General features: G+C 52.1%; 1 protein-coding gene across 1 annotated transcript in view; it reads left to right on the top strand.

Annotated features, from left to right (window-relative positions):
* Positions 1 to 2,148: 2,148 nt before the first annotated feature.
* HTRA3 (HtrA serine peptidase 3) overlaps positions 2,149 to 12,144 on the top strand; it is a 70,173-nt gene continuing 60,177 nt past the window's right edge. The window contains exon 1 of the mRNA XM_069744767.1: positions 2,149 to 2,569. Within this exon, the coding sequence (XP_069600868.1) occupies positions 2,173 to 2,569 (397 nt within the window). The 5' untranslated portion in view covers positions 2,149 to 2,172. The remainder of the gene's footprint in view (positions 2,570 to 12,144) is intronic.

Genomic DNA, 12,144 nt, shown 5'->3' with positions numbered 1-12,144 from the left:
GCTGACATAAAGTCCTGGAGATGCTTTTCCGGTCCCTGCCAGATCATAAGGATGTCATCAATGTACCGCGTCCAAGAGAGGACGCGGTCCATTAACGACGGGTGATCTGGCAGGGAGAGGTCCCTCTCCCACAGCCCCAGGAACAAGTTGGCGTAAGCCAGGGCGAAGGGGGCCCCCATAGCTGTACCCTGGAGCTGCAGGAAGGACTGTTCATCCAGTGGGATTAAATGATAACATTAGCAATGCCCCGTTTCTATAATCGCTGGTTTTGCTGTGCTTTTGAGCCTCTTTTTGTAGAGTGCTGTGTTGTTTTTAACCATTTTTATTCTTGTTTTGGTATTACATATGATATTTATCTCGGTGGTGATGGTATGACCATTGGTGCCACTCTTCATGCAACTCAGTCCTTCTTCTTCCTTTTCATCATGGATTGTTACCACAGTATGGAAGGGAGTTCAATCGGATGTCCTCGGTGACTCAAGAAACGCTTCTAATTCTGAACAAGAAACTATACTGGGCATTACTATATAGGAACCTGTTGTTTTATGGATGTAGAGATCTTTGGACCACTCTATTGGGCTGAGGTTCCTCTGTAGTGTTACTTGAATCTCCAATTATGCTACCTCTCCCGATGGATGCATATTATGATATACAGATATATATGTCAGTATTCTCATTACATTATGATTTCTTTGCGTGGGTGTCCATGTGGAGCAATGTCTGCTGGTACATTAAGAAGGTATAAGTTTCTGGATGTGTATTTGTAATAATGACATATTTCATCCCCTACCACCTTTATAATTAGCTAATATTTATTAATACGATTCCTTACCCTATGTGCTCAGCAATCTTGCTCTACTATGGACCCCTAAAAAAATGGTATATACCACTTTGAATTTAATTGGACAATCATTATACCTTGATTCCTTTAAATATTAGAATTGAATGCCCCCTGACGAAGGTAGTTCTCCCGAAACGCGCGTTGGGGCGGAGGTGCGTCCCCCCCAGACATCTTGACTGCACTCTGACAGGTAAATAGCTTTCTGCATTATGTTATTTTGTTATTAGATACTCCAGGGAAATTTTAGATTTGGTTTACTGATAATTTGAGTTCCTGGGCACGCGCCTCCCGTTTTTACACAGCATTCTTTCAATTGCGCCCCTGTATTTCACTTCCTTCACCTATGGTCGGATGATGTTTTTAATAATAAAGATGTTTATAGTTTGATACTGCTTGGACTTAGTATCATCTTTTTTCAGTGTTCAGTATTTCTGATCAGTATAAGCCAGGAGCGTCTCCACAACACAGAACAATAACTACAAGAAAAACCTCCCTATGAAGAAAGGAAACAAGTGTTCATTATATTATCCTAACCAGAAAATTACAGGGGTAATCATTTATTTTTTTTTCGCTTTCCTGCTCATTTTCTTAGTCTGTATGCGCCTCTCTTTTATAGTTTCCATCTATCCCTTTAATTCTTCCTTTTCCCACTTTCCTATATTCCTTATTAGTTTCCCTCCCTTTCCCCTTATTTACCCTGAACCTTTTCCCACCTTTTTTTTTGTCTTTATCTTTTATCCCTTTAAATATTGTAATTTGTTACTTTACTAAACATATAATTAAAAACATTGGAAAACAAAACAGAGAACAGATGTAAATCTCACCATTATAGTTTTTCTCCCTGAGTTCCATTCCTGGTTTAGCCGCAAATATTCTTGATAAAATACTGACGCGTGAATGAGACCTTAACAGTTTTATTTATTCTTTTATTTCTTGGGGTGTTCTACCCATTTCTGAGCATCTCCTAATGAATTATTGACTTTAATTGGTCTGTACAAATGGAAAAAAAAATGTGTTTCCAAACTTTTGGCTCCTCACATCATATTGGGCAATTGCTTATATTACAATCCCGAAATATAATAATGTAGAAATGGCTGCAGGACTGTGGTGAGGACCAGTCATCCTGTGTCCTGGCAGCTTCAGACCCCAACCACAGCCATTTCCTGACTTTGTGGAAGTGCTGGTTGAGCAGTTTCCCCCACACATGCCCACTGGCCCAGGCTGGTAGGTGGCAGCGGTGCTGGGGGCTGAGCCTTCCCTGCAGTAACACCCCCATCCTCCCTCTCATATAACGCAGGCTCAGTCACTGCCCTCATCATCCTCCTCTCAGGATGCCAGGCTGCTGCCGATCACTGCTGCTGCTGCTCCCCCTGCTCCTGGGCTCCTCCGCCTGCCAGTCCCGCTGCGATGTGTCCCGCTGCCCCAGCCCCGTGTGCCCCAGCGGGTATGTGCCGGACCGCTGCAACTGCTGCCTGATCTGCGCAGCGGGGGAAGGAGAGCCCTGCGGCCGGGAGGGAGACCCCCCATGCGGCGACACCCTGCAGTGCAAGCCGCCCCCCGGCAAGAGGGGACTGAAGGGCACCTGCCAGTGCAAGCACGACTATGAGGTGTGTGCCAACGACGGGCAGACCTACCACAACCTGTGCCAGCTGAAGCTCGCCAGCAGGAGGGCGCTGCAGCAGGGGCACTCGCCGGTGCTGCAGGTGCACAAGGGACCCTGCCAATCGGGTAAGGACGGGCTGCATGCACTAATAACTACTACTTGTATTCCCTGCAAAGAAATGCCATCTCCAGTAGAACTACAACTCCCAGCTTGTCAGAGGAGCGGGCACTGTACATTGTATGGGCAATGACTCCTGACCGCGGCTGCTGAACTATCATGGCTAGTCAGTGACTACTGGAGGCCAATAACTGGTCGGAGCGTAGGGCAGGTAGTAATGGTCGGAGCGTAGGGCAGGTAGTAATGGTCGGAGCGTAGGGCAGGTAGTAATGGTCGGAGCGTAGGGCAGGTAGTAATGGTCGGAGCGTAGGGCAGGTAGTAATGGTCTGTAGGGCAGATAGTAATGGTCGGAGCGTAGGGCAGGTAGTAATGGTCGGAGTGTAGGGCAGGTAGTAATGGTCGGAGCGTAGGACAGGTAGTAATGGTCGGAGCGTAGGGCAGGTAGTAATGGTCGGAGCGTAGGGCAGGTAGTAATGGTCGGAGCGTAGGGCAGGTAGTAATGGTCGGAGCGTAGGACAGATAGTAATGGTCGGAGCGTAGGACAGATAGTAATGGTCTGTAGGGCAGATAGTAATGGTCGGAGCGTAGGACAGATAGTAATGGTCAGAGCGTAGGGCAGGTAGTAATGGTCGGAGCGTAGGGCAGGTAGTAATGGTCGGAGAGTAGGGCAGGTAGTAATGGTCTGTAGGGCAGATAGTAATGGTCGGAGCGTAGGACAGATAGTAATGGTCGGAGCGTAGGGCAGGTAGTAATGGTCGGAGCGTAGGGCAGGTAGTAATGGTCGGAGAGTAGGGCAGGTAGTAATGGTCTGTAGGGCAGATAGTAATGGTCGGAGCGTAGGGCAGGTAGTAATGGTCAGAGCGTAGGGCAGGTAGTAATGGTCGGAGCGTAGGACAGATAGTAATGGTCGGAGCGTAGGGCAGGTAGTAATGGTCTGAGCGTAGGACAGATAGTAATGGTCTGTAGGGCAGATAGTAATGGTCGGAGCGTAGGACAGATAGTAATGGTCGGAGCGTAGGGCAGGTAGTAATGGTCGGAGCGTAGGGCAGGTAGTAATGGTCTGAGAGTAGGGCAGGTAGTAATGGTCTGTAGGGCAGATAGTAATGGTCGGAGCGTAGGGCAGGTAGTAATGGTCAGAGCGTAGGGCAGGTAGTAATGGTCGGAGCGTAGGGCAGGTAGTAATGGTCGGAGCGTAGGGCAGGTAGTAATGGTCTGAGAGTAGGGCAGGTAGTAATGGTCGGAGCGTAGGGCAGGTAGTAATGGTCTGAGAGTAGGGCAGATAGTAATGGTCGGAGCGTAGGGCAGGTAGTAATGGTCGGAGCGTAGGGCAGGTAGTAATGGTCGGAGAGTAGGGCAGGTAGTAATGGTCTGAGTGTAGGGCAGGTAGTAATGGTCGGAGCGTAGGGCAGATACTAATGGTCTGAGCGTAGGGCAGGTAGTAATGGTCTGAGTGTAGGGCAGGTAGTAATGGTCGGAGCGTAGGGCAGGTAGTAATGGTCGGAGCGTAGGGCAGGTAGTAATGGTCGGAGCGTAGGGCAGGTAGTAATGGTCGGAGCGTAGGGCAGATAGTAATGGTCGGAGCGTAGGGCAGGTAGTAATGGTCGGAGCGTAGGGCAGATAGTAATGGTCGGAGCGTAGGGCAGGTAGTAATGGTCGGAGCGTAGGGCAGGTAGTAATGGTCGGAGCGTAGGGCAGATAGTAATGGTCTGTAGGGCAGATAGTAATGGTCGGAGCGTAGGACAGATAGTAATGGTCGGAGCGTAGGGCAGGTAGTAATGGTCGGAGCGTAGGGCAGATAGTAATGGTCGGAGCGTAGGGCAGGTAGTAATGGTCGGAGCGTAGGGCAGATAGTAATGGTCGGAGCGTAGGGCAGGTAGTAATGGTCGGAGCGTAGGGCAGGTAGTAATGGTCGGAGCGTAGGACAGATAGTAATGGTCGGAGCGTAGGACAGATAGTAATGGTCTGTAGGGCAGATAGTAATGGTCGGAGCGTAGGACAGATAGTAATGGTCGGAGCGTAGGGCAGGTAGTAATGGTCGGAGCGTAGGGCAGGTAGTAATGGTCGGAGCGTAGGGCAGGTAGTAATGGTCGGAGCGTAGGGCAGATAGTAATGGTCGGAGCGTAGGACAGATAGTAATGGTCTGTAGGGCAGATAGTAATGGTCGGAGCGTAGGGCAGATAGTAATGGTCGGAGCGTAGGGCAGGTAGTAATGGTCGGAGCGTAGGGCAGGTAGTAATGGTCGGAGCGTAGGGCAGGTAGTAATGGTCGGAGTGTAGGGCAGGTAGTAATGGTCGGAGTGTAGGGCAGGTAGTAATGGTCGGAGCGTAGGGCAGGTAGTAATGGTCGGAGTGTAGGGCAGGTAGTAATGGTCGGAGCGTAGGGCAGGTAGTAATGGTCGGAGCGTAGGGCAGGTAGTAATGGTCGGAGCGTAGGGCAGGTAGTAATGGTCTGAGCGTAGGGCAGGTAGTAATGGTCTGAGCGTAGGGCAGGTAGTAATGGTCGGAGTGTAGGACAGGTAGTAATGGTCGGAGCGTAGGGCAGGTAGTAATGGTCGGAGAGTAGGGCAGGTAGTAATGGTCGGAGCATAGGACAGATAGTAATGGTCGGAGAGTAGGGCAGGTAGTAATGGTCTGAGCGTAGGGCAGGTAGTAATGGTCGGAGCGTAGGGCAGGTAGTAATGGTCTGAGTGTAGGGCAGGTAGTAATGGTCTGTAGGGCAGGTAGTAATGGTCTGAGCGTAGGACAGGTAGTAATGGTCGGAGCGTAGGGCAGGTAGTAATGGTCTGAGTGTAGGGCAGGTAGTAATGGTCTGAGTGTAGGGCAGGTAGTAATGGTCTGTAGGGCAGGTAGTAATGGTCTGAGAGTAGGACAGATAGTAATGGTCGGAGAGTAGGGCAGGTAGTAATGGTCTGAGCGTAGGGCAGGTAGTAATGGTCTGAGCGTAGGACAGGTAGTAATGGTCTGAGCGTAGGGCAGGTAGTAATGGTCGGAGCGTAGGGCAGGTAGTAATGGTCGGAGCGTAGGGCAGGTAGTAATGGTCGGAGTGTAGGGCAGGTAGTAATGGTCGGAGTGTAGGGCAGGTAGTAATGGTCGGAGTGTAGGGCAGGTAGTAATGGTCGGAGCGTAGGGCAGGTAGTAATGGTCGGAGTGTAGGGCAGGTAGTAATGGTCGGAGTGTAGGGCAGGTAGTAATGGTCGGAGCGTAGGGCAGGTAGTAATGGTCGGAGGGTAGGGCAGGTAGTAATGGTCGGAGCGTAGGGCAGGTAGTAATGGTCGGAGCGTAGGGCAGGTAGTAATGGTCGGAGCGTAGGGCAGGTAGTAATGGTCTGAGCGTAGGGCAGGTAGTAATGGTCGGAGCGTAGGGCAGGTAGTAATGGTCGGAGCGTAGGGCAGGTAGTAATGGTCGGAGTGTAGGGCAGGTAGTAATGGTCGGAGCGTAGGGCAGGTAGTAATGGTCGGAGCGTAGGGCAGATAGTAATGGTCGGAGCGTAGGACAGATAGTAATGGTCTGTAGGGCAGATAGTAATGGTCGGAGCGTAGGGCAGGTAGTAATGGTCTGAGAGTAGGGCAGGTAGTAATGGTCGGAGCGTAGGGCAGGTAGTAATGGTCTGAGAGTAGGGCAGGTAGTAATGGTCGGAGCGTAGGGCAGGTAGTAATGGTCTGAGAGTAGGGCAGATAGTAATGGTCGGAGCGTAGGGCAGGTAGTAATGGTCGGAGCGTAGGGCAGGTAGTAATGGTCGGAGAGTAGGGCAGGTAGTAATGGTCTGAGTGTAGGGCAGGTAGTAATGGTCGGAGCGTAGGGCAGGTAGTAATGGTCGGAGCGTAGGGCAGATACTAATGGTCTGAGCGTAGGGCAGGTAGTAATGGTCTGAGTGTAGGGCAGGTAGTAATGGTCGGAGCGTAGGGCAGGTAGTAATGGTCGGAGCGTAGGGCAGGTAGTAATGGTCGGAGCGTAGGGCAGGTAGTAATGGTCGGAGCGTAGGGCAGATAGTAATGGTCGGAGCGTAGGGCAGGTAGTAATGGTCGGAGCGTAGGGCAGATAGTAATGGTCGGAGCGTAGGGCAGGTAGTAATGGTCGGAGCGTAGGGCAGGTAGTAATGGTCGGAGCGTAGGGCAGATAGTAATGGTCTGTAGGGCAGATAGTAATGGTCGGAGCGTAGGACAGATAGTAATGGTCGGAGCGTAGGGCAGGTAGTAATGGTCGGAGCGTAGGGCAGATAGTAATGGTCGGAGCGTAGGGCAGGTAGTAATGGTCGGAGCGTAGGGCAGATAGTAATGGTCGGAGCGTAGGGCAGGTAGTAATGGTCGGAGCGTAGGGCAGGTAGTAATGGTCGGAGCGTAGGACAGATAGTAATGGTCGGAGCGTAGGACAGATAGTAATGGTCTGTAGGGCAGATAGTAATGGTCGGAGCGTAGGACAGATAGTAATGGTCGGAGCGTAGGGCAGGTAGTAATGGTCGGAGCGTAGGGCAGGTAGTAATGGTCGGAGCGTAGGGCAGGTAGTAATGGTCGGAGCGTAGGGCAGATAGTAATGGTCGGAGCGTAGGACAGATAGTAATGGTCTGTAGGGCAGATAGTAATGGTCGGAGCGTAGGGCAGATAGTAATGGTCGGAGCGTAGGGCAGGTAGTAATGGTCGGAGCGTAGGGCAGGTAGTAATGGTCGGAGCGTAGGGCAGGTAGTAATGGTCGGAGTGTAGGGCAGGTAGTAATGGTCGGAGTGTAGGGCAGGTAGTAATGGTCGGAGCGTAGGGCAGGTAGTAATGGTCGGAGTGTAGGGCAGGTAGTAATGGTCGGAGCGTAGGGCAGGTAGTAATGGTCGGAGCGTAGGGCAGGTAGTAATGGTCGGAGCGTAGGGCAGGTAGTAATGGTCTGAGCGTAGGGCAGGTAGTAATGGTCTGAGCGTAGGGCAGGTAGTAATGGTCGGAGTGTAGGACAGGTAGTAATGGTCGGAGCGTAGGGCAGGTAGTAATGGTCGGAGAGTAGGGCAGGTAGTAATGGTCGGAGCATAGGACAGATAGTAATGGTCGGAGAGTAGGGCAGGTAGTAATGGTCTGAGCGTAGGGCAGGTAGTAATGGTCGGAGCGTAGGGCAGGTAGTAATGGTCTGAGTGTAGGGCAGGTAGTAATGGTCTGTAGGGCAGGTAGTAATGGTCTGAGCGTAGGACAGGTAGTAATGGTCGGAGCGTAGGGCAGGTAGTAATGGTCTGAGTGTAGGGCAGGTAGTAATGGTCTGAGTGTAGGGCAGGTAGTAATGGTCTGTAGGGCAGGTAGTAATGGTCTGAGAGTAGGACAGATAGTAATGGTCGGAGAGTAGGGCAGGTAGTAATGGTCTGAGCGTAGGGCAGGTAGTAATGGTCTGAGCGTAGGACAGGTAGTAATGGTCTGAGCGTAGGGCAGGTAGTAATGGTCGGAGCGTAGGGCAGGTAGTAATGGTCGGAGTGTAGGGCAGGTAGTAATGGTCGGAGTGTAGGGCAGGTAGTAATGGTCGGAGTGTAGGGCAGGTAGTAATGGTCTGAGCGTAGGACAGGTAGTAATGGTCGGAGTGTAGGGCAGGTAGTAATGGTCGGAGCGTAGGGCAGGTAGTAATGGTCGGAGTGTAGGGCAGGTAGTAATGGTCGGAGTGTAGGGCAGGTAGTAATGGTCGGAGTGTAGGGCAGGTAGTAATGGTCGGAGCGTAGGGCAGGTAGTAATGGTCGGAGTGTAGGGCAGGTAGTAATGGTCGGAGTGTAGGGCAGGTAGTAATGGTCGGAGTGTAGGGCAGGTAGTAATGGTCGGAGTGTAGGGCAGGTAGTAATGGTCGGAGCGTAGGGCAGGTAGTAATGGTCGGAGCGTAGGGCAGGTAGTAATGGTCGGAGCGTAGGGCAGGTAGTAATGGTCGGAGCGTAGGGCAGGTAGTAATGGTCGGAGCGTAGGGCAGGTAGTAATGGTCGGAGCGTAGGGCAGGTAGTAATGGTCGGAGCGTAGGGCAGGTAGTAATGGTCGGAGTGTAGGGCAGGTAGTAATGGTCGGAGCGTAGGGCAGGTAGTAATGGTCGGAGCGTAGGGCAGATAGTAATGGTCGGAGCGTAGGACAGATAGTAATGGTCTGTAGGGCAGATAGTAATGGTCGGAGCGTAGGGCAGATAGTAATGGTCGGAGCGTAGGGCAGGTAGTAATGGTCGGAGCGTAGGGCAGGTAGTAATGGTCGGAGCGTAGGGCAGGTAGTAATGGTCGGAGTGTAGGGCAGGTAGTAATGGTCGGAGTGTAGGGCAGGTAGTAATGGTCGGAGCGTAGGGCAGGTAGTAATGGTCGGAGTGTAGGGCAGGTAGTAATGGTCGGAGCGTAGGGCAGGTAGTAATGGTCGGAGCGTAGGGCAGGTAGTAATGGTCGGAGCGTAGGGCAGGTAGTAATGGTCTGAGCGTAGGGCAGGTAGTAATGGTCGGAGCGTAGGGCAGGTAGTAATGGTCGGAGTGTAGGGCAGGTAGTAATGGTCTGAGCGTAGGGCAGGTAGTAATGGTCGGAGCGTAGGGCAGGTAGTAATGGTCGGAGAGTAGGGCAGGTAGTAATGGTCGGAGCATAGGACAGATAGTAATGGTCGGAGAGTAGGGCAGGTAGTAATGGTCTGAGCGTAGGGCAGGTAGTAATGGTCGGAGCGTAGGGCAGGTAGTAATGGTCTGTAGGGCAGGTAGTAATGGTCTGAGCGTAGGACAGGTAGTAATGGTCGGAGCGTAGGGCAGGTAGTAATGGTCTGAGTGTAGGGCAGGTAGTAATGGTCTGAGTGTAGGGCAGGTAGTAATGGTCTGTAGGGCAGGTAGTAATGGTCTGAGCGTAGGACAGGTAGTAATGGTCGGAGCGTAGGGCAGGTAGTAATGGTCTGAGTGTAGGGCAGGTAGTAATGGTCTGAGTGTAGGGCAGGTAGTAATGGTCTGTAGGGCAGGTAGTAATGGTCTGAGAGTAGGACAGATAGTAATGGTCGGAGAGTAGGGCAGGTAGTAATGGTCTGAGCGTAGGGCAGGTAGTAATGGTCTGAGCGTAGGACAGGTAGTAATGGTCTGAGCGTAGGGCAGGTAGTAATGGTCGGAGTGTAGGGCAGGTAGTAATGGTCGGAGCGTAGGGCAGGTAGTAATGGTCGGAGTGTAGGGCAGGTAGTAATGGTCGGAGTGTAGGGCAGGTAGTAATGGTCGGAGCGTAGGGCAGGTAGTAATGGTCGGAGCGTAGGGCAGGTAGTAATGGTCGGAGTGTAGGGCAGGTAGTAATGGTCGGAGTGTAGGGCAGGTAGTAATGGTCGGAGTGTAGGGCAGGTAGTAATGGTCGGAGCGTAGGGCAGGTAGTAATGGTCGGAGCGTAGGGCAGGTAGTAATGGTCGGAGCGTAGGGCAGGTAGTAATGGTCGGAGCGTAGGGCAGGTAGTAATGGTCTGAGCGTAGGGCAGGTAGTAATGGTCGGAGCGTAGGGCAGGTAGTAATGGTCGGAGTGTAGGGCAGGTAGTAATGGTCTGAGCGTAGGGCAGGTAGTAATGGTCGGAGCGTAGGGCAGGTAGTAATGGTCGGAGAGTAGGGCAGGTAGTAATGGTCGGAGCATAGGACAGATAGTAATGGTCGAAGAGTAGGGCAGGTAGTAATGGTCTGAGCGTAGGGCAGGTAATGGTCGGAGCGTAGGGCAGGTAGTAATGGTCTGAGTGTAGGGCAGGTAGTAATGGTCTGTAGGGCAGGTAGTAATGGTCTGAGCGTAGGACAGGTAGTAATGGTCGGAGCGTAGGGCAGGTAGTAATGGTCTGAGTGTAGGGCAGGTAGTAATGGTCTGTAGGGCAGGTAGTAATGGTCTGAGAGTAGGACAGATAGTAATGGTCGGAGAGTAGGGCAGGTAGTAATGGTCTGAGCGTAGGGCAGGTAGTAATGGTCTGAGCGTAGGACAGGTAGTAATGGTCTGAGCGTAGGGCAGGTAGTAATGGTCGGAGTGTAGGGCAGGTAGTAATGGTCGGAGCGTAGGGCAGGTAGTAATGGTCGGAGTGTAGGGCAGGTAGTAATGGTCGGAGTGTAGGGCAGGTAGTAATGGTCGGAGTGTAGGGCAGGTAGTAATGGTCGGAGCGTAGGGCAGGTAGTAATGGTCGGAGCGTAGGGCAGGTAGTAATGGTCGGAGCGTAGGGCAGGTAGTAATGGTCGGAGCGTAGGGCAGGTAGTAATGGTCGGAGCGTAGGGCAGGTAGTAATGGTCGGAGTGTAGGGCAGGTAGTAATGGTCGGAGCGTAGGGCAGGTAGTAATGGTCGGAGTGTAGGGCAGGTAGTAATGGTCGGAGTGTAGGGCAGGTAGTAATGGTCGGAGTGTAGGGCAGGTAGTAATGGTCGGAGTGTAGGGCAGGTAGTAATGGTCGGAGTGTAGGGCAGGTAGTAATGGTCGGAGTGTAGGGCAGGTAGTAATGGTCGGAGCGTAGGGCAGGTAGTAATGGTCGGAGCGTAGGGCAGGTAGTAATGGTCGGAGTGTAGGGCAGGTAGTAATGGTCGGAGCGTAGGGCAGGTAGTAATGGTCGGAGCGTAGGGCAGGTAGTAATGGTCGGAGCGTAGGGCAGGTAGTAATGGTCGGAGAGTAGGGCAGGTAGTAATGGTCGGAGCGTAGGGCAGGTAGTAATGGTCGGAGCGTAGGGCAGGTAGTAATGGTCGGAGCGTAGGGCAGGTAGTAATGGTCGGAGAGTAGGGCAGGTAGTAATGGTCGGAGCGTAGGGCAGGTAGTAATGGTCGGAGCGTAGGGCAGGTAGTAATGGTCGGAGCGTAGGGCAGGTAGTAATGGTCGGAGCGTAGGGCAGGTAGTAATGGTCGGAGCGTAGGGCAGGTAGTAATGGTCGGAGAGTAGGGCAGGTAGTAATGGTCGGAGCATAGGACAGATAGTAATGGTCGGAGAGTAGGGCAGGTAGTAATGGTCTGAGCGTAGGGCAGGTAGTAATGGTCGGAGCGTAGGGCAGGTAGTAATGGTCTGTAGGGCAGGTAGTAATGGTCTGAGCGTAGGACAGGTAGTAATGGTCGGAGCGTAGGGCAGGTAGTAATGGTCTGAGTGTAGGGCAGGTAGTAATGGTCTGAGTGTAGGGCAGGTAGTAATGGTCTGTAGGGCAGGTAGTAATGGTCTGAGCGTAGGACAGGTAGTAATGGTCGGAGCGTAGGGCAGGTAGTAATGGTCTGAGCGTAGGGCAGGTAGTAATGGTCTGAGTGTAGGGCAGGTAGTAATGGTCTGTAGGGCAGGTAGTAATGGTCTGAGAGTAGGACAGATAGTAATGGTCGGAGAGTAGGGCAGGTAGTAATGGTCTGAGCGTAGGGCAGGTAGTAATGGTCTGAGCGTAGGGCAGGTAGTAATGGTCTGAGTGTAGGACAGGTAGTAATGGTCTGAGTGTAGGGCAGGTAGTAATGGTCTGAGTGTAGGGCAGGTAGTAATGGTCTGTAGGGCAGGTAGTAATGGTCTGAGAGTAGGACAGATAGTAATGGTCGGAGAGTAGGGCAGGTAGTAATGGTCTGAGCGTAGGGCAGGTAGTAATGGTCTGAGCGTAGGACAGGTAGTAATGGTCTGAGCGTAGGGCAGGTAGTAATGGTCGGAGTGTAGGGCAGGTAGTAATGGTCGGAGCGT

Source organism: Ranitomeya imitator, chromosome 1 (genome assembly GCF_032444005.1).
Source record: "Ranitomeya imitator isolate aRanImi1 chromosome 1, aRanImi1.pri, whole genome shotgun sequence".
Classification (NCBI taxonomy): Eukaryota; Metazoa; Chordata; class Amphibia; order Anura; family Dendrobatidae; genus Ranitomeya; species Ranitomeya imitator.
The sequence above is the reverse complement of the archived record's forward strand: the minus strand, read 5'-3'. Positions and strand labels throughout refer to the sequence as shown.